Source organism: Mauremys reevesii, linkage group 1 (assembly GCF_016161935.1).
Source record: "Mauremys reevesii isolate NIE-2019 linkage group 1, ASM1616193v1, whole genome shotgun sequence".
In the NCBI taxonomy this organism is placed as follows: domain Eukaryota; kingdom Metazoa; phylum Chordata; order Testudines; family Geoemydidae; genus Mauremys; species Mauremys reevesii.
This window is the reverse complement of record NC_052623.1, coordinates 103335996-103357878: the sequence shown is the minus strand read 5'-3', so window position 1 is coordinate 103357878 and position 21883 is coordinate 103335996. Positions and strand designations below refer to the sequence as shown.

Below are 21883 nucleotides of genomic sequence, written 5' to 3'. Positions count from 1 at the left end.
AGCAGGGGAGCACCTTGTAAGTACGTGGGGCCGCCCTGGCAGACACACCACACTGCATGTGTATAAAACTTGCAGTGGTTTAACCAAATCTGGCCCCGAGGAAAGTTTTGGGTTGTCTTGTTGACCGTTTGTTTTGCTAAAAAGTAATCTAATTGTGTGTGGGGGAGGGGTAATCTACTTTAGTTTTGGTCTACTAACAGGTTTTAAGGACTTGTTGAGAAAAGCTTGAATATTAATTGTTCCCCAGAAGGTTTATATGTTATAAAGTATTGTTCTCTTTTCCCTAAATATCAATAAGACGTGTATTAAAGGCGACAGTTTATAAATGGTGCTCGTGCTCATTAGCATATATTTACATAATGCAACTAGCAACAAAATATTTAAAGCAAACATTAAAAAGCCAAGATAATGATATATTTTGAAGTGGAATCTTTAAAAAATGCCTCAAGTCTTAATAGAGTTCATTCTGACTTTTATAAACTGCCACCTGAGCGTTTATTTGTAATATTCATATTGGACTAGTGATTCACCTATTCACCAGAGTTTAAAGGGCCTGTTGGGTTTCTAAAACTCTCTGGAGATGGAGCTGTGCGTGTGTATGTGCATATCCACAAACATGCTGTGTCTTCGCGATTTTCTGTGTACTCATATACATAAATATAGCACAATATGTATCGTTAGGACAATTTAGGCCTAATATGAAATCATATTAGTAGTCCTGGATGGTGATGTATTTGGTTTGAATTATTATTTTTTTAATTCCAGCGTCCAAAATCAAAGTACCTGAGCAGTCGCCTATATTTTCCATGGTTTATGTTTATTCAGAGGTTGACGAATTTTCATGTGATCGTGTAAACGTCTTTCTTGTCTATCGGCGTTTTTCTGACTATTGTTTAACCATTAAATATTTTCTTTATTTTACAGTCCCCATAAAATGAAATTGATCAGGGAGATATATTTGAATTAAGACATATTAAATCGATGACAGATACATATCATGCTGTGTTTAACAAGAGTTGTACAAGGAGGCGTGTACAAGATACCGCATAGCTACGATACTATTATTCACGTTTACAGCTTCTCCTCCATGCATTCACCCATTAAGCCATTAAATCTCAGTAATTCAATAAAACAAAGTGCTTAGAATTTTTGTGAAAAGCTATTTTGAAGAGAAAAGGTTTTATTGCGTAATAAAAACATCAAGCAGCCCATTTTAAAAGCAAGGGGTTGTTTATTTTTGTACTGTTCTTCTAACCTGACTAAAATCCCAAAAGATCTTCAGGCAAGGGCTGAAGCTCGTTTTTGGAGCAGGTTTCAAACACTTTTGGCAGGTATTCCTGAATTAAACAAGCCACACTACGGTGCGCTGCGCAAGCCCCAGTCTGATGTCACGAAATGTAAAGTGAACCCTTGTGTTTCTGAAGTGATTATGGTCCAAATTGCGCTCGCCATACCCACCCTCAAGCGGGAATCGCAGAATCACCACAGGATTTTCTTAAACACGTGTGAAAAATAAACAAGCAAAATAACCCGAATTATGACCTAATCGATAACACTTTTGTCGGTAGCACTGGTTAGATGGGGATACTTGGAACTAATATGACAGTTCTCATGTGATCCTCAGTTCAAAGTTTTCTCTCATAACGTTAAAAAGGAGTTTCTTGTAGATGTACAGAAAACGGAAGGTTACGTGCAGTGTTTTCGTTTATTTGATTTATGTATCTAATGACCACTTCATTGCACTTAGCTTCCGCAGGGACACGTCACTAAAGAAAGCAAATTATATTGAGTACAGAATGTATGCCAAGCTTAGCACCAATTATAACAGTCATACTAGTTCTTACTATTTTATATCTCGCTGCTTTAGGAGACAGCAACTTCTATCTTTTATTTGTTTTGCAGAATAATTCAGCATAGCTTTCCTTGTAGCACCCCCAAATAGGGACATCAAACTTTCGTGTCCAAAGGATAGTCTTATCACTTTATAATTTATTAATAACAAGGTAACAGATACCCTAGAAGCGAATATGTCTCAACTTCGCTTCACTTTCGAGGATCAGTATAAAAATGTTTGCCATCTCGGCCAAATTACGTAACAGAGACATCTGATTAACACAACTACAACGTTTCAACCTAAAGGAAACTTTCAATATTTTCTTCGACTGTTGTGCACCTGTTTATAAAAATCGATAAGAACAAACAATTAATAGTTTCTCTTTAGAAGGTTTCAGAGATTGTAAACAGGACAAAGGTCGGAGGCTTTTAAAATTTAAGAACAAGCATCATATAATGTATCCATTCTATCAAACTTTTAATGCCCTAAAGGAAAAACTAAGACGTAACATTATTTTATTATCTGGTCACCTCATCAGCTATTTTTTTGCAAAGACTCTTACTGTATTTGTGAGTTTTACTGAAATGGTGAGAAATGAAGGGACTGATCTAGCGTTTTCTATAAAATATGCTGATTGTGGGTTCTTTGTAGTGCCATATGTAAGTGAAAAGAGTCTCAGATCCACTTGTATCATTCCAGACACTTTACCTGAGAGATATACCGCGCAGTTATTTTGTCTGTTTGTGAACAGTAAGTGTTCTTTATCTCTGTATAAAGCTGGAGAATACACGTTGAGCAGACCCTTCCAAAACTCGCTTCTACCATGTGCAACATGCCTTTTATTTTATTTTATTAATGAAAGAAATTACAGTTTTAATATGTGCTGCTTCTGCAGTTAATGTCTTAAATACTTGTGCTTTACTCTGTAATCAGCACTTAGAGTGTAAGTTTTGTCTTCCAGCGCTGCATCAGGACATTATTTCCCCGGAATTTAACAATCTCCTCCTATTCAGCGAATGGCTTGGCTTCTTTCAACAGTTGCCTGAATAACTGTTCCAATTGGCAGGGTTGTGCTGAACAGAAGAACACAGGAGTAAAAATGCCTGCAGCCTGAAAATAAACACAGAAGCACATTGCTGAGGGAGCAGAACGAGCCATAAGGGTGTGCGTGTGTGTGTGTTTAAGTTGTAAAATCTCTTTCCCAGCACGGCTGGGAAGCCCAGTATCCCGTGATTGAGTAAGTGCGTGTGAGAGCGTGTTTGATCCCAGGGCCTTATTTCTCCAAGGCGAGTAGCCGGCCGGCATGAGAGGCTTGGCTTTGGCACGCCGGCTGGCACTCACTCACTCACACACTCACAGGTTCGCCGCTAACTTTCGGCCAGCCCAACTTTGGGAAAGAAACCGGAGGGGGAGAGCGCATGAGGGCGGGTCCCCGCTGAGCAGCCGGCCTGAAAGGGAGCCAATCGCGCTGCCCTGGCCTCTGCCAATCACTCGGCTCCCTCCAATCCCACCAGTGCCATTTCCAAACTCTGGTTCCCACTGTGCCGCTCAAATGTGGTGAGCGCTCTGCCAATCGCTGGAGGACAGAGTGGGGAACGGAATAAGCGGAGTTCGGAGCGGAGACAAAAGAAGTTAAAGAGCCGCTTAATATATACATGTTTTTGAAGGCGGGCAGAGGGAAAAACATAACACCAGTGAGTGTAGATGGGCTGGACTGTGTAGTTATGGAGCCCCCTTTGAGCAAGAGGAACCCGACACTGAGATTAGCGGATTTGGCAGCGGCTCAACCCCATCCTCATCAGACTATGACAGGCTTCCCGGGGCTGGGGAGCCACCACCTCCACTCCCACCCCGCCGCTCACCTCCACCCTGGGGAGATGGGGAGTGACCCCGGCGTGGCCCTCACGCCATTCGGACCCGAGCACATGGCCCAAGCGAGCGTCCTCAAACTCAGCCCCTCGCCGCATCCCGAGGCGCAGACAGCGGCCGCCTTTGCCTCGCCGGCCGCCCAGAGCGGCGCCGCCGCCGCCGCCGCTGTCAGCAGCTACCCGGCCGGCGCGGCTCCCCCGGCTCCCCACCCGGGCTACGCCGCCAGCAGCGCCGGCACCAGCAGCGCCAGGGACTTCATCCTGCGGAGGGAGCTGCCCGGCGCGGCCATGCACGGGGCGCTGGGGGAGCCGCACCCCGCGGCCAGCTCCCCGCACCCCCACCACGGCGTGTTCATCTCCGCCGCCGGCACCTACGGCCCGTCGGACGGGGCCGCGGCCCACCCGGGCTTCCCGGCGCTGCACGAGCAGCCGGCCCCCGGCGGCCACCACCCGCTGAACGGCCAGATGCGCCTGGGGCTGGCGGCCGCGGAGCTGTACGGCCGGGCCGAGCCCTACGGGGCCGCCTCCTCGCTGCACGGCTACGGCTCCCTGGGCTTGAACGTCAACCTGGCGGCCGCCAGCCACGGGCACCACCCGGCCCCCCACCACCACCCGGGGGCGGCGGCGGCGGCCTTCCTGCGGTACATGCGGCAGCCCATCAAGCAGGAGCTGATCTGCAAGTGGCTGGAGCAGGAGCCGCCGCCCAGCGCCGCCGGGCAGCCCTGCTCGAAAACTTTCAGCACCATGCACGAGCTGGTGAACCATGTCACCGTGGAGCACGTCGGCGGGCCGGAGCAGAGCAGCCACGTGTGCTACTGGGAGGAGTGTCCCCGGGAAGGGAAACCTTTCAAGGCCAAGTACAAACTGATCAACCACATCCGCGTGCACACCGGGGAGAAGCCCTTCCCCTGCCCCTTCCCGGGCTGCGGCAAGGTCTTCGCCCGCTCCGAGAACCTCAAGATTCACAAGCGCACTCATACAGGTGGGTATTTCCCCCGCTCCCTCGGCCTCGCTCCCTCGGTGGGGTTGTTTTCTCTTCCTCCTCTCATCACGCGGCCATTCAAACATGTGACTTTTTTCATGAATAAGTAATTCAGGAGCACCCAGGGCGCGTTCACACACACACACACACCGTCTCTCTCTCTCTCTCTCACACACACACACACACACCGTCTCTCTCTCTCACACTCACACACACACCGTCTCTCTCTCTCTCTCTCTCTCTCACACACACACACAGACACACACACAGTCTCTCGCGCACACACACAACCGCACAGCCAATCCCTAGACCTGCAGCAAAAAATTCAAGCCGATAAACACCTAGAGCTAGGAAATTAGGCAGGGCCTGGAAACAGCACGCCAGGAAGGAGGTGAAAACCAAGGCCAGTCTCGCCAGGCCCCGCTTTCCCTCGTGGAATATGAGGAGCGGGTGTCTCCCACTGCAGACCAAATCCCACCCCACCCGAAAATCCCGGGTGGTGTTTCCGCGTCTGCGCTTCTGGAGGGAGCTTGTCCCAGGCAGGGTTTCAACCGAAGGACGCATGGGAGGGTTGTCCCAGGCAAAGTTTAATTTGAAGTGGGGAGGTGGGGGCTCAGGGGGGCGCAGTTCCCCTTTAAATTAAGCAAACGTGTTTGCTAGGGGCAGTGAAAAGACTTGAGCTATAGGGAGTTTCCCTGGTTAAATGCTGATCCTTTAAAGGTTCCGAGATGAGTAACATTTGGTGTGGGTTTTGGGGTGTCTGTGTGTAAAGAAGTTTCTTATTGCTGTTTTGAGGAGGAAACTTCAAAGAAGCCTCTTCACAGCGCCAGTTGTGATTTTAAGAAGATGTCTGAGTTAAACGTGGAGAAACGGGCACCCTTCACTTGTAGGGAAATCCCCAGTCAGACTGGGTCGCTCACTAGGGTTTTGTTTATGGGATTTATGTTGGTTTACAAATAGACATTTTGTTTTAGGTTAAAAAAAAACCTCTGAGGAAAATGAACGAAGTTGGGATTGATAGTTGTAGACAAATATTATTCCTTGGAGGATAGTTAAGGAAATGGAGTTTACATAATTGCTTTCTTGATTTATTGTGTGTTGCTGCAAAGAGAAAAGCGGACAACGTGCAACGTGTTGTTTCAGTGTAAAGCCAAATGGCCCATGGCTGAAAGGATTATAGATTTTATCTACAGAATATGTCAGACAAGAGCCCAGATGTACGCGCAGAGAGATGAGGACACCCAGCCCGGGCTGTTCATTTCCGAGACAGGAAGGATTGCTCCTGCAGGCAGGCTGACAGCTTTTTGTTAATGGCATTGCGGACAGGCTGAAATGCTGGAGGCATTTCCGAGAATCCTTGTTTCCCTACCATGTTTTTGTAATGTATCTGTATCCATCTGTCGCGATGATTTGGAAAACAAAACTTACACCCGACACTTACAGCACCCCACTAGCTCCTTGTGCCTGTCACAGTGCAAGGCGGTGGGGATGGCTCCTGCATATTAAAAGGGAATGGTGCCAAAGCCTAAAAATATGATTTGCAGCTTGGGAGCCTTCTCATATTTCCAATGCAGTGAGCAGAAGGTTGGAGTGCGGTTGGGGAGGCAGGGAGAGAGAGCGGAGCAGGCTTATTCATTTATCTTTGTAAAAATAAACCCTAAACAACAACAAAGGGCGGCCCACAGAGCACGTTTCCCTTTTTGCAATTAAAAGGGAGCTCAGATTTATGACTCGGGAACCGCATTCCCTTTCCTACCGCTGCTCTCAACTTTTCCCGTGTGGGGGCAGCTGGAGTAACATTCGACAGTGCACAAAATACAGCGCCGCTAGAAACAGAGTTTGGGGACTTGAACCTTGTAGCTGCCCACAGGACCGGCTCCCCCGGTTAAATGCTGGGTTCCGCTGGGTTTAATTCCCACTCTGGCATCCTGTTTACAAAGCAAGGGGCGATTTTCGGTGTCAGCTCTTCCTGGCAGTTGAGCCCAAGGATGAGGCGCCTTCTCTTTCTGGTCCCCCATCCCCAGCGGATGGGGGAGCGGGCCACGGCTGGAGAAAGAGGCGGCTGGGCCTTGGCCCTTGCATCTTCTCTGGATAGTGGCCTCCAATGCAGAGCAGCGAGACATCCGAATGCAGCTGTAGAAACTTACGGAGACACACCCACAGAGTGGGAAACACGCGCGATCACTGATCTCTGTGCACTCCAGTCCACAGAGATGCACACAGTGAGGTACAGCAGCTCGCACACACGCGTACAGAAGTAAATACGTACAAAGATACACAAAGAGACTGATCTCTATAGATACCGAGTGGCACGCAGCTGTAAATAAATATACACGGATACAAAGACACACAGAGATCGATATAAATAAATACACACAAAACACTCTTACACGGGGAGAGAGACACACGGAGAGATCGATATAAATAAATACACACTAAAAACACATACAGAGATACAAACAGATACCGAGCCCCACACACAGAGATATGGAGACAGAGAGCGCCTGCGAGAAGCTCAGATACTGGCGCACACACACACACACACACACACATACTGATATCAGAGACACACTGACACACATACACAGCAGCCACCGGGCACACACACACACACACACACACACACACACACACATATATTGATATCAGAGACACACTGACACACATACACAGCAGTCACCGGGGAGGCCATTGCAAACCAGCAGCCTTCGAGAAAGGAAGAAGGAGGATGCAACAGACAAACTGCCCCTTCTGGGCTGCAGCAGAGAAATAAAATCTTCCCTCCAGCCTGCTGACACCCCAAGGAGGAAGGGGCTGTTTTTAGGCCACTCGGGCCAGACTGCTCTTTGCCAGGACCATCTCATAACGTGCAAACACATGTCTGCACAGAAGATTTACTTGTTTTAAAGACCCAAATCTGAAAGTCAAATGAAAAGATCAGATCATTACGGTAGCCTTGTGTTTACCACTTAGATCTAATTCAACAATGTAGTCGAAGTGCGCTAAGGATTTACTAATTATTCATTCTTAGTGTCATTGTTTAAAATAACCACAATAATTTAATGTTTCATTATTAGTGGATTTTGTGCGTTTCTTATAGGCCTCCAGACAGGAGAAATATGTCTATAATTTGAATTGTTCCCCCGCCCCGCCCCTTCTTAAACTGCACTGGGCAATATGTTCCCAAACTATTTCGGTCTAATAGCTTAAGACTGTAAAGCGTAACTAATCCATTATCTCAAACAAAATATTGTATTGATCCCCGAAGATGTTTGCTACATAATGTTAATGGAACATATGGCTTAAAACTGTGGCCCCTCAACAGGAAAGTGTTTAGCATGATCACTCTTTGGCAATAAATAAACAAATGTTTTCACAACTGTGTTTTTGTGCACGGGAAGAACTTTACAAAGATGCACTTGTGTATCTTCAAATCCTTTTCAGCTAGCAATATTAAACGGGAACAATCTGCAAATGGTTAAACTCTGACGTAAAGTCTCCGTCAGAGTACCAAATATATTTGATCACTGCAATCGAAGTGTCCTTGAAAGAACCATTTTCTTTTTTTGAAACACTGAGGGAACCAATTTTTAATAACTATTACTGTGTCTGATGCAAATAGCACAAATCAGTTTATCTGTCGAATAGCTTTTCGTAAGACTATCCGGAGTGCACATTACAATCGGCTATGTAAACCTAATATTTTTGTAAAACAATACAGATGTAGCGAAATTTTCCAATGGATTCGCTATTTTTCAGATAAAATGAACAGATAAAGTGACTTCATCTATGTTGTGAAATCCTTTTTAGTGGGAAGTGTGAGTGCGCGAGCGCTTATGTGTATACGAAAACTGCATTTAAAAAGTACCAGATTGGTTTTCTTAATCAACATAATTTCTGGGGTAGGAGAGAGATAATAGTGTTTGTTTTGTGTGGAGCTAGATATTTGCTGATAGTTGTGACTAAGTGCAAATGTATCTGAACGATTTCAAACTGAATAATTTGATAAAAAAGACGATAGTTATCAAAAGTGTGCTTATTTTCAATTAATATTTTATTGTAAGATTATATAATTATACAAAAAATAGTGACTAACAAGGTTTTCTTCAATAAAAATCGAAGTGCTTCCATTGCGGGGGCTAGAGTACATTGTTATTTTTGAAAATGTAGAACAAAATATATATGAAAGTATGCATCAGACATAATATGGCATAAAACTTCAGCATTTTAAATAAATGTTTGCAGTAATGATGTTATGCATTTTAGATATATCAGATTCACGTGTAATATGAGAGAGAGAGAAAAAGTTACTCTTCTAAATTATATTACATTTATAATAAAATGATATGGCACATTTTTCCCTGTTATCTCAATAATAGGCATTTACACATCCCTGATTCAAGAACTATGGGAAAGAGTTTATCTGGAGCACAGCTATATGTAACAAAATACACATGAGCCAAAGTATTGTATTACAGGACCCGGTGGAACTTAAAGGTATGCCAGACAAAAAGGCCTGAGGCTGATTTTCACAACCACTTTAACTGTTAAGCAATGCGTAAAGCTATTAAAATAGATTTGCTATAGATTTTTAGACACAAATTAGCCTCAGGTAAATAGATACCGTAATAGCAGTCCACTGTTGTCATTATTACTGTCTATTGCTATTACAGTATATTATTCTCACTAACGTGCAGATTGTGAATAAAGGTTGATAGATATTGGTCTACATTTAAAGTATGGCCTGCAAAAATCCGATGTTATGGTTATGCGCTTAAACAGGTGTTATTTGTATTTCCTAAAAGGAAAGATTCTCCATATACTATAAACCATTGTGAAAGGATTAGGACGAGATGTGCCAGTCTATAGACAAAGCCACCCCTAGATGACAAATGTATTGATGGGGGTAGTTTTGTTTGTTAATGCATCATTTAAAATTTTCATTTGCAAGAGAATTTGTGCATGGAAAAAGTAGACACTTCATGGTTCTGTCTGAGTCTTTTTGAAAATCATAGTTAACATTTCACAGTTTACCAAATATTATGCATTTGACACCAGTGCAGTTTGAACTCTCCGGCAGGTATAACCTTATTTCCCAACCATATCACGAGTCTCCTCATGACAAGCACAGAAACGATTTGCAGTGAATTTTTCCATGGGGACCGTGTTTTATAAGAGCTGTGAAATGTTCCACTTAGTGCTATTGTTGTTTGTTATTAAACTAACCATAGCTCGGACCTGAAAATTATGTGACCAAGATTTAGGATTTCTCCCCCAGAAGATAATTATTAATGTTTTCAATTGTAGGAGAGAAGCCTTTTAAATGTGAATTTGATGGCTGCGACAGGAAGTTTGCCAATAGCAGTGACAGAAAGAAACACTCCCACGTCCACACGAGTGATAAGCCATATTACTGCAAAGTCAGAGGCTGTGATAAATCTTACACGCATCCCAGCTCTTTAAGAAAACACATGAAGATACACTGCAAGTCTCCACCACTTTCTCCTACACCTGGATCTCACGGTTATCAGTCTGCAGGAACCCCCCTAGGTGCTCCCCTGTCTCCTGCCCAGGACTCAGCCAGGGGCCGCTCTGCCAATCTTTCCCCTCAGGTCACCAACCTCAATGAGTGGTATGTCTGTCAGGCCAGTGGGGCTTCTAATAACCTTCATACACCTTCCAGCAATGTAACATCCTCTGAATCTGAAGATGAAGAGGCTTATAGAAACTCTGATAACAGAACTATCCATTAGAGGAACAACAACAAGAAGAAGTTTCTGGCTTGGAAGTACTTGGACCATTCTCCTGAACTGTAATGACACAAAGCTTGAAAGAAAAGGATGGCATAGTATTGCCATCATGTTGAATCGCCGCTATTTATTCAGTATATAAAACCCTATGGTGTTTGTACACTTAACTAATTTAATTAAGACACTTGGACCCTTTTATAAAAAATAATAAATGAAAATACCAAGCTGGACTATCTCAGTGAACCAAGTTGCATGTTTGCAGGTATGGGGAAGATGCCAAGGGAGCTCAATGGACAAATAAGTTCATCAAGATTATACACTGCCAATGCAATAGTTCTAAAAGAGAGAGGAAGAGTGTTCATTATGTAGCCTGCAAGCTGATAGGGCCTCTCCATTTCCTGGAGTGGCTCTTAAATACTTTAGATATCATTCTGGGGGCTTCTTAACAGCTTGACTAGGCCCCAATTCCGCAATGGCCTCTTAATTGTAAACCACCACCACCTGCTGAATTTCCAACAAATCTTGGACTGGTTACATATTAAAAAAAATGTGTTTTTTTCCTCTTTCAGTTCGGATCTTTTGTAATTTTTGCTTTTTATTCTGAGTCCTTAGGTTTCACCCAAATCTGATATTTTATACCTAGACTTGTTTCCTTATCCCTTAGCTGTATACAATGTGAAAATGGTCTTTTAAAAAGAAAAAAAAGATGCAGCATTTCTCTTAACATTTCTCCACAATTTTGTATCATTATCAGTCCTGAGACTAAAATGGAGAATAAAAGAAAACCGCTGCTATCTGACAACTGTGATACTGTGATTTTTTTTAAATATAGCACACAAAATTCAAAAGTGAATTCCGTTCCCTTTAGCAAAGTTTGTTTAAAAGAGAAGATCCTGCATCTTGCTATGTCAGACCATGTGTGTAGTAGAGTTTGTTGTTAGGTCAAAAGTGCATTGGACATCAGAGCCATTATTACTTCAAAATCTTCAAGTATGAGAAGCTGTGACACTGTAGTGAAAGCTGATATTTTAGACCAATCAATCTCCTTTTATACCATTATGGATACTCATTTGAAAATGCTTTATTGTTTTCAACATCTAAAACCATTATTGTATTCATTCTCCGCCTCCATCCCATGCAATCCTCAAATGACCATGTATAGTGGTCAGTTACATTAAAAGAGGAAAACAATTGTCACAAATATTAAAATTTAAAAGGGTTGTAGTTAGAGCAAAAAAAAATGATGAGTTCATGACCTTTGGCATAGCTGTCAAGCTATTAAAGAAAAAGGTCAGGGAACTATGACGATAACTCTTAGTCAATTTATTTGCGGTTGGTACGACACATTTCCCATGCAAAATGTTAGTCCATCATAAACATCATACAAATAAACTAAAGAGCACTAATTTATCCTCAGAGACCCTGAATACATAAACAGGTAGCCTCCCTTCCCACAGGGTTTGTAGAAATTTGTTTTGTGTGCTGTGACTGGTTGGTGTAGTCTTGTCATTGTTAATAACTTGTATGTGACTGCTATTATTTTGTACAGTTGAATTAATTTATTTTTGGACATCATCCTTTTCTGGAAGAGTACAGAACACACCAAAGAATTATATTATTAATTTTGGTGATAGATTGTTGTTTATGATTCCGTGGTTTGTTTAAAAAAATCATTATATTTTTCAGCTTACTTGAATGAACAATGTAATGTGAAAACAAGCTCTTCCTGCATGTCTTCTGTGCAGTGTGTTGGTGATGATATATATAGATTATAGAGATATTATATTATTAGTACAGTGCATGGTGCTGTCAATCTGGAAGCCTTTAAACGTTGTCTTCATATTGTTATGGTGAATTTAAAGATACAGACATTTCTTAAAAAACAACAAAAAAACTTGAATAGAAAATAATTTTTAAAATTTTATTTTATTTGCTTTTTTTTCACTTTCAAAGCCCATTCAAATAAATAGAAAATGATAACGTAAGGTATGGACTTTTTAAGGGTAATTTTTGTAATATAATCTTGTTAGAAATGATTTTCTTACTGATTTATAACGAATTGTTTAATTTATACAAATTTTCAATAATAGATTGCACTATACATTACTACATTACAGGGGTTTTAAAATATGAAACTGAGGGATATACTAATATTTTTATGTACTATGCCACACATAAGGTCACACACTTGCCCATACATTTTATGACACATAATGCCTCCTAAATAAAAACGCCCTTCATCTCTGTAAACCCGACCATAAGAAAGCAAGAATGATCATCAAGCAAATAAATAAAAATATTCTTTCTATGGATTGCATGTGCTTTACTGATAGATGAGAAAGAGCTAGAGACCAAACACTAGATAGATAGATACTTTTGTACCTCAGGTCATAGCACACCAGTGAAGAACAATAATATAAATCGTTAGCATATTTTTCTTGGTCATGTGAGATACTGTGATAATTTCCAACAAAAATATAAGTAAAGAATGTTTCTTTTTGTTATTTAGAGTTGTTTTTCAGTCAACAAATATGTGTATATACTGGGAGGTTCTAACTATATATCCCCATTATTCATCATCAATTTCTGCTATATTTATTCTCCTAAGTAGTTTCCCACCTAAGCCAACCGGGCTAATCGCGAGAGTAATTACAGGATTTGGCTCCTAATAATGAAACAATGAGACATTCTACGAATATCTTTACGTGCAGAGAGACTAGATAGATAGATAGATTAGATTATATGCTATGTTACATCTCACTTCTGCAATGATAGCTAATCAAAGTTCTAATGACAGCTAGTCAAAATTGATAATTCCAGTAGTTAAAATACTAATATTTATTTTGTTATAGCTTGCTGGATCTTTCCGGCACTCATGACAAATAAAGCATACAGAGTATCGAATGGTTTAATTTTTAGCTATCCTGGGATAAAAATTGTGCTACAGTAAATTATGCTGCACTATATAAATATTCTCATAACATTATATATAACATTATATTTAATATATTTATATATTATACATATTATATAATGTTATGGGATTACATCAAAGAAACTTCTCGCAAGCTGCATAAAATATATCACTATATAGCAATGAGTTTCTGTGCAGAAAATGAAAACTGAGTGAAAGCTACTATAGAAAAAACCTAGATAAAACTATTATATCTGTACATAAGTATTATTGAAAATTTTTTTCTCTGTTTTTATTTATTTTTTAAAGCTAGCTCAGGAATTTTGAATACTTGAAAATGACTGGTCAAAATGTCAATAACAGTTTCACCAAAAGGTTATAGTGTTTTTTTAAAGTCAGTTTTGTTAAATGTGGTAAAGGTGAAACAGGTTGCAAAGAGTTGTTTCAAGCAGAATGACAATAACCAACATACGAAGCAGAAAAACACTCATAAATGAGAGCTCCAATCAATGGGAAAACTTATAGCTCTCTAATGAAGTTTCTTGTGAAAAGGAGGGCAACACAAAGCCACCAAGACATGAATCATTCATGGGAAATATAAAAGATAAAAGATATCTGACAATGAGCAGAATCTTGTATAGAGAGTATAAAACAAGTTTCCCCTTCTTATTTTCTGCTTTAAAACGCACAATCTCCCACTCCTAGTGTTCTCTGTCCAGTGTATAGAGTTAAAATTGACCAGTGCACGTCCTGCGCCACTTCAAAGTAATTTAGCCCAGAACGGAAGGCTTGGCGCTTGGACAATCTTCATGGTGTGTTAAGATTTCTATGGCAATTGGCAAGCAAGACGTTCCCATCTGAATATGTCTCAAAGAAAGCCACTTATTGACACTAAGTTGGCCATCATCAAAGACTTCATCTTTTCTAGGCAAAACGTGTTCCTAACAAACACTGTTTAAATCATCTACCTTTGTATTAAGAACTGTGAGACATTTCACCACACATTATTATTTGCAGAGGTTGTTCAGTTCTTTGAGGGGTAAAGCCGTGATACAAACTTTAACAGAATTCGAAAATTCTTGAGTGTGGGAAATTACATGTCAAGACATTATAGTAGCGGTATTGGCAATGAGGTATAGTTTTTACAGACTCATGTACATGTGTGGCACTGTCACCACATCCACAGCCAGTTTGGTGGAAGAATATGGCTTTGTTTTCAGGGTAGAAATGGCCAGTGCTTTCTTTACACGTTGTGTACACAGGACTATGAAGACAAGTCGTTGTAAATACACTTGGAAACGTGGCCTGCTATTGTCTCAAGGAAAATACTCCAGGTACTCCCTCGAAAGAAGGCTGGAGAGTATTCCAGGAAACACACACACGTCAACTCACAAAAATTGCTACAATCCTACTCAGACACACGATCGGTTTATCGCTTCCACACACATTCCGACTAATTCCAAACCCACCTCTTCCAATCTGTCCACCTAGCTACTTACACGCCCCCGACCCCATTACTGAAGAATCTGAGCGCCTTACACCCCCCCCCCCACACACACACTGACATGAACACACACACAACACACTCACAGCCGCATATTCACACACAACGCAAGTGCCTAATCAGGCAGGGAGAAGTTCAAAGGCAGGTTCTTTGAAATTCAAACTACTGCTTTTATGGTACATCAACATGGAGCGCTAGGATTGCTATGGCAATGAGGACAGCAAAAGCAGGCTGCATTGAAAACAGTCCACCTCGATTCGAGACACTCTATTAAGATACAGTTGCATTGACCTTTAGTTTCATGCCGTGTTAGTTCAGTCAATTTTCACTTCATCAGAACCTCTCATTTTTTTTGGCTTCCGTCCCATTCTTTTTTAGGCCCTTCACAATCATGGCCAGCTTAAATAAATAAACAAACAAACAAATGGAAAGAAAGCACCATCCCTAGCTCCTCTCCCCCCCCCTCCCTACCCAAGCACTTTTATTTGCAGAGCGATTGTTCTTTGTTTATTTAATACAAGTACTGTGTGAATGGTGAAAAATAAACACGATGAAAAATAACCAAACAGATGATTCCTCCGAGTGAAAAAGCCCGGACTTAATAAAAGTGCGAAGCAGTCACCGTTGAATGAGAAATCCTTTGAAGTGGAACTTATTATAGGAGGAATACTTTTTGGTTGCCCTAACGACGCTTCTGAATTGAAAGGGCTCGCCTTTGTCAACGATTTGTTCTCCTTTGCTGGGATGCCCGTAGAAATTACTTACATGGGCTGCCTTAACATGCAGCCTGCAAATCAGTAACTTCCCAGCTCAGACTTGCAGACGCCACTCTCCTAAGGACAAAAAGGAGTCAGGAGGAAAACACCCCAACCTTTCACTCAGCTTTTTTTGGGGGGGGGCGGGTTGGGAATGGGGGGGAGGAAAAGGAGGTTGTATTACAACTCCCCCCCCGCTCTGCGCGCACACAGACCCCTCCCTCCATACACACCAGACCCCTCCCTCAACAAAACACACACACACTTCTCAAAATGGGACACAGCTTTCTCTCCATCCCAACCCGGAGTGCAGCAAGAGGAACGCCACAAGGTCTCTCGCAAGGCGCTCTCTGTGCTCCCCACCCCGACCCCCTTTTTCTGCCAAGTGATTTTCCCAGGCAGAGCCATATTTAATAAGGGTGGTTTATTCTGAAGGCGCTTTGAAGGGTCGCCCCTGAAGCCCTGTGTCCATTAAAAACATGGAGGTGACATTTAAACCTCGTTGTAGAGGAGCGCCGGGGTAGCTCAATGAAAGGCAACTCGTTTGTCTTAGGAGCTTGGCAACAGCCCCCCCTTCGCTCCTTTTGACCACATGGCATAACTCAAAAACAATCGTTCAAAAGTAAAATGGCATCGCGGCGTTCCCTCTCCTACAGGCACCCATCTAGCCCCAGAGAAAAGGAATCGTCCATAGCACAATGTGCTTTTTGTGCTGGCTCTGTCACAGGGATGCCGTTGTTTGCTTTGGAGGCTGCGCCTGTTATACTTCCTTGCAAGTGCTTGTGTTAAACAAGAGTTATAAGTCATCCAAAACAACAAACATTTTGATTTTCTTTGCCTAAAGGGCTTTCCCTGGCTATGGGCACCGTGAAAAAATAACGTACTCGCTGAGAAAGGAGCACCAGTAGTAGCATTACAAGCACAGTGCATTAAATATTGAATGACACGAGGGGAAAAAAGAGCTTGTCGAGGGGCACTCAGCCTTAAAGTCTTTCTTCAACTTTGTCGTCGGTGCCTGTTGGACTATTTAAGATGGTGTTAATTAAGGCTGCGCCTGATTCCACTAGACTCCAGCTTTGTCTCCTTGCAGTATTCCTGTCAATAGCCCTCTGCACCCAGAGCTCTCCTCACACGTTGGTTTCGCGGTGCATGTGACACTTATTGTGAAGCTGAAGAGAAACCTGTATCGTACATTAAAGAGAGCGTGGATATAGTAATCAACTGGTATTATAGGAATATTAGGGCGGGAGTGGGGTGGGGGGGGATCAAGGGGGAAGATTGGATGGTGTTAGGTCCTGAGCTGAATTCAAACAACAGCAAATGGCGTAGTGGGTGCAGAAAGCCGAAGTGAATGGCTGTGTTTGCACATTTCCTAGAGCCTGTTTGGCAAACAAGAGACAAGCGGGCTTCATTTGTTTCAAATTAATCGTCAGAAATGTCCCTCCCTAGATAATGAAAACAAATCTGAAAGAATGTATTAAAGGATTTGGTGTTCTAAACATTCCACCCCTATGCCTACATATGCGATGAGATAATCAACTCGTCTGTTGTGCAGGGAAACAGAAGAGGCTGTCGATGATTTTCAAAGTGAAAGCTGTAGATAGCCCCATGGCTTGGGGAGTCACTAACTCAAAAGGATATAGGCATCGTCTGGAATAAGTTGTTGCGGACCAGGAAAAAACGTGTTCCCCGCCCCCCAGGACTGCGTGCTATCTTGTTTTATATAAGAAGCAATTGCACAACCAGCTCTCCGGCGAGTTTTGGGGAACAGTGGGGGTCATCATAAAATAGAAGCAAGTATTGTTTCTGTGAGGCTCCCTATAAAAACCTGAACTAAATGAACTGCCAGATTAGTGTAAACTAGTATGATCTCACAGAGAAGTGAGGCTCGGTCTATAAATATCTAACCTAAATCTGAATACAGCGGTAGATGGGAGAGATACACAGTAGATTGTAAATATGTGGCGGCAGACACAGTAGCATAGAATAGAATAGAAAGTGTCCAGCAAAAAAGGGCAAAGTGCAGGTTAGATCCCTTGTTGGAGGAAGCACTAGACTAGGATGAAAGGGACATGCCAATCAGCCCTCCCTTTCCGAGACATCGCCTGTGTGCTAAACAAATACAAACAGACCATGTTAGAACTCAAGGACATTTCTTTCTTCCTCTCTAACTCTCGTTTTCACACCCACAAGGGAGATGGATATTGATTGTTAAGAGGAAGGGGCACCCGAGGGGCTTTGTGCCGCGCAGAGGGCGAGAGTTGGGACAGCTTTAGAAGAAAATAAAAAATGCAGCGAGGATCACAAACATCGGCGAGGGCTCCACTTCAAAACTAACTTTGTAAACTTGGTGTTTAAAAAAAACAAAGGGGGAGGGGAGAGGCAAACAGCTCTAATCTGCCAAGCCCCTTCTATCCCGCCAGAGTAGCAGGAAGGAAAAGCCAAACATGGGTCTTAAAATAAAATCGCTGGGTTTTTTTTTTAATTTCTGTTTCCCTCCCTCTCCTACTTTCACACAACTGGCGGTTCACCCCTTTAAGAGCTACGAGTGGCCTTTCAAAAGGAAAGCCCTTCAAGTCAAAATGGGCACAGATTCCCATTCCAGGCACCTTGCCAAAACCTTCCAAGCACCCTACCTGGCATACTAGCTTAAGTTTCTTGAAGAAGTGGGGGAAATTACAGTCGACTTGTAGTAGTTGAGACAAGTTCAGTGCTCAGCTCCCCCCTCTCTAATGAGACTCGGGATCTCTGTGGAAGGCGCCCAGTTGCGAGCCAGCCAGGCTGGAGGTTTGAGTGAGTACCATCAGCACTGCCTGCCTGAACTGGGGGGACTGGGCGGGTGGCGGCGGGATGCGTTGTGGGGCTTGGAGAGGGACCTTGCAGCCGAAGCGGGCCACGGGCCGCAGTGGAAGAGCTCAGCCGGGGCTCGGCTGGACTGCCCGGGCTTCCTCCAAGGGGGCTGGGGCCGGCTGCTTGGGATGTTTGGGGAGCGAGTCCTGGTGCTCCAGAAGTCAGCCTGGAACAGCTGTGACTTCACCTATTAGCCCCGATGTCTTCCCGAGGAGATTGGTGGAGTTAAACATCCCACAATGGGCGCTCTGGGGCGTCTCTAGCCTGACCTCTACCCGGTTTTAATAGTTTCATAGGAACTTCATTAAATCAATTACTTAGTGAGCACATCATCATTTATTTGTAATTAGCACTGAAGAGCTTGATTTTTGCAGCAGACCGCAGCCCAGTTCCCAGCGGGGTTGGCCATGTACTACAAGCACTTTTGTTTGCTGGGTGTGTTGACTCGTGGTATTATTCGGCCGTCACACTAAAAGTGTGTGAGCGTCACGTCTTCATCTGGCGTGCCGGGGGGAAAGGAAAACAAACAAGGCGCGGGCGAGGAGGCGATCGCCCCCCACACCCAGCTAGCTGGGGAGCCCGGGGCGTGGGGCAGGGAGCGCGCGGGTCCCTGTCCCTTTCCTTCTGCTGGGGCCGCAGCTCCGGCTGGGGCGGGCGAGGGGCGCAGAGTCAGTGGGGACAGGAGTGGGGGGCGGAGAACAGAGGAAGGAATGGGACAGAGAGGTGGCGAGAGAAAAATCGAGGGGAAAGGGAAAAGCGGGGGGACAAAGAGAAGGGGGGAGAGGGAAATGGGTCATCAAAACTCAGGACAAAAGGGAACAGCGAGGGGCCCCGAGGAGCATGAAATAAGCGTTACGGCTGCAAACCCACGGGCCGGAGCCGGGGAGTGCGTGTGTCAGAAACAAGAGCAACAGAGGAGAGAGCGCGAGCGGTGTGAGAGAGGCAAAATGGTGCTTTCCCCGCAGTGCCTGAGTGGGTGGGTGGGTGTGGGGTGCTCGTTCCCCTGTAAGTAGTAAATGTTCGCTGGGTGTAAGCTAGTTCCCTCGGGTGTTGTGGTTCCGCTCGTGGGGAATAGCTAACACCCGCCGCCCCCGGATGGGTCTCCAGGAGGCGATTCTGTTTCTGATGTACCCAAGGGACCCCCCCCAGCTTCTAAGGCGTTCAGCGGGACGCGCCTGCCTCTCCGGAAAGGAGAAACTTTCCTAGTGAATCAAAGTTCAACTTCAAACTGCTCCGGAACGGGAGGGGACTGGAAGGGGCTGCTGCGGCTGTTGTGCGGAGCGGAGCGCTGGGGACGGGGGGCGGGGGGTTAGAGACAGGCTGTAATCACTGCCCATGTGTGGCTGAGCGGTCTGTGGGGCGCCGGGGGTACGTGTGTTGGGCGGGGGGGGATTTCGCTGGATAGATGTTTGCATGTAACGGCATGTGTGTGTGTGCGCGCCAGACACTGACTCGGCGGCTGGCTCTGTGCGTGTGTTTTTACATATGTGAGCCGGGTGGCATTGCAGGCATCTGGCTGGCTGAACGCCCGTGTTTTTGGCACCTCCTGGCACTTTTTATCTAAGCCTGTGCGTGTCTGTGGTTGCCATCGCTGTGCGCATGTGCCGGTCGGTTTGTCTAGCCGTGCCTCTGTGTGTGTGTGTGTGTGTGTGTGTACCTGTTTGTGTCTGTGTGTGCAGAGCACTTCGGAGAGCTGCCTTTCTCTCCAGCGCGGCTGCCAACCTGGAGACTTCACACGCCTTCCCCGAGCCTTCTGACACGATGGCTCAGCTCGGGCAGCCTGGCTGACTCGGCTGGCGCGGAAGGAGCTGCGTTCAGCACGGACCCCGTGCATTTTAACCTCTCGCTTCTTAGCAGATTGTAAAGAAAAAATATTTCTAGAACCCGGTACACCAGGCTACGCGCAATAACCTCGCCCCTTCCCCGGAGCGCACCTTCCCCGTGCGCTCCTAGACAGAGAAACACTCGGAGGCAGCTTTAGCGTAGTATCGAGGAGGTCCGTGGCGCCGGGGGTGTTTGTGGAGGGAGGCGGGGTCAGAACAAACAGCAATAACTCAGGTGCCACAAAGGTGTCCCTGGCCAGGAAAAGCCGCACTGATCTATTGTAATGCTGCATATTTCGCTCGATCGCTGCACTCTCGAAATAGATCATTGACCAACTCACCCACCCTGGCACTAACGTGAAAAGGAGTGTTACTGAAAACCGTAATAAATCAGAAGACTCCCGACTCAAAGTCAGGTCCACCCATAACGAGAAATATTAATTTATGAAAAATCAGATACAAAACATTTCAAAGCCCGGGCGAATAGAGCGTCTAGAAGTGTATAGAGCCTCACCCTGTTATTAGCCAAACTATTCTTCAGGTGCTGACCATATTTAAACTATTAATCTTTATCCATACGGTACTTTTTTTTTCCAGGCTGACGAGCTCAGCCCTTAGCTACTTAAAATCGACAGGGTTAATGAGACTTTGACCTTCTTAAAACATTGCAATGAACAGGGGAATTTTTTTTTTATCACTGAGGTGTGATGTAATGTTCATTATCTTTACTTTCTGACCTAATTGCTTTTAAAGCCTAGACTGACTAAGAGTTGGCTGTCCAAACATTTCTTTGGTTGTATTTCATACGTGACAGCGGTGTATCTAACCGCTTTATGAATATGCAGCCTGCACACCTCTTTTTTCGGTTGCAGAGTAAAAAGCCCCAGAGTCTTGTTCTAATCAAACTGTTTCAGAGTTCCGCCTGCATTACGGAACTTTGTGATCACCTTAATGCACAGTAACAAAATCTGTGCTCTTCTGTATATGAAAACCAACTCCTGCTCGCCTTCCTCAAACTATAGCTGCAGTTGAACGGATCTGAGTAAGAAAAGCAGCATTCGGTCAAGTATGGTTACATCATTCATTATTAGGAAAGCAAATATTTAAAATAAAAATACAATACTAATGTTAAAAATAAATACAAATACAAAGTTATAGGACTGCACATATCCAGAAAATATTTCAATTTTTGGGGGAATATTTAACATTATTTCCCCAAATACAAACCAAAAGACATACATTGAGATGCTGGAATATTTGGAATAGCCTTACACGGCTATTTATAACATACAACAGAAAATATGGTACATACAAAAATGGGAAATGCTATTTGGGAGCTGCGTATATGTCAGTATCTTAGTAGCTTCACATCCTTTTTGGTGGAAATGGTCAGATTTTTGAAAAAAAAATCATGGTGGTTTGAGAGTAGCCAAAATATGGCTTGCATTATTCACTTTGCATACGTGTGCTAATCTATTACAAATTCAGAAGAGACTAATAATTACATTTTGTTTTATTTTAATAAATGTCTAAGGAACGGACAAGCCTCACCTGACACCTTTTGTCGAAAACACTTGGTTACAAATCCAAACAATATAATTCT

At 43.8% G+C, this 21883-nt stretch overlaps 1 protein-coding gene across 1 annotated transcript; it reads left to right on the top strand.

Moving 5' to 3' along the window:
* Nucleotides 1–3147: 3147 nt before the first annotated feature.
* Nucleotides 3148–11875, top strand: ZIC5 (Zic family member 5). Its single transcript, XM_039496951.1, has 2 exons — nt 3148–4684; nt 9992–11875. Exons 1-2 carry the CDS (start codon nt 3490–3492, stop codon nt 10435–10437), a joined length of 1641 nt encoding a protein of 546 aa, XP_039352885.1. The 5' UTR covers nt 3148–3489; the 3' UTR covers nt 10438–11875.
* Nucleotides 11876–21883: the final 10008 nt, after the last annotated feature.

What these genes read in the sequence shown, in the direction of transcription:
- ZIC5 (XM_039496951.1), top strand. Translation starts at nt 3,490, where the DNA reads ATGTTTTTGAAGGCGGGCAGAGGGAAAAACATAACACCAGTGAGTGTA. An exon ending in TCACAAGCGCACTCATACAG is followed by an intron (nt 4,685 to 9,991) that starts GTGGGTATTTCC and finishes TTTCAATTGTAG; the next exon opens with GAGAGAAGCCTTTTAAATGT.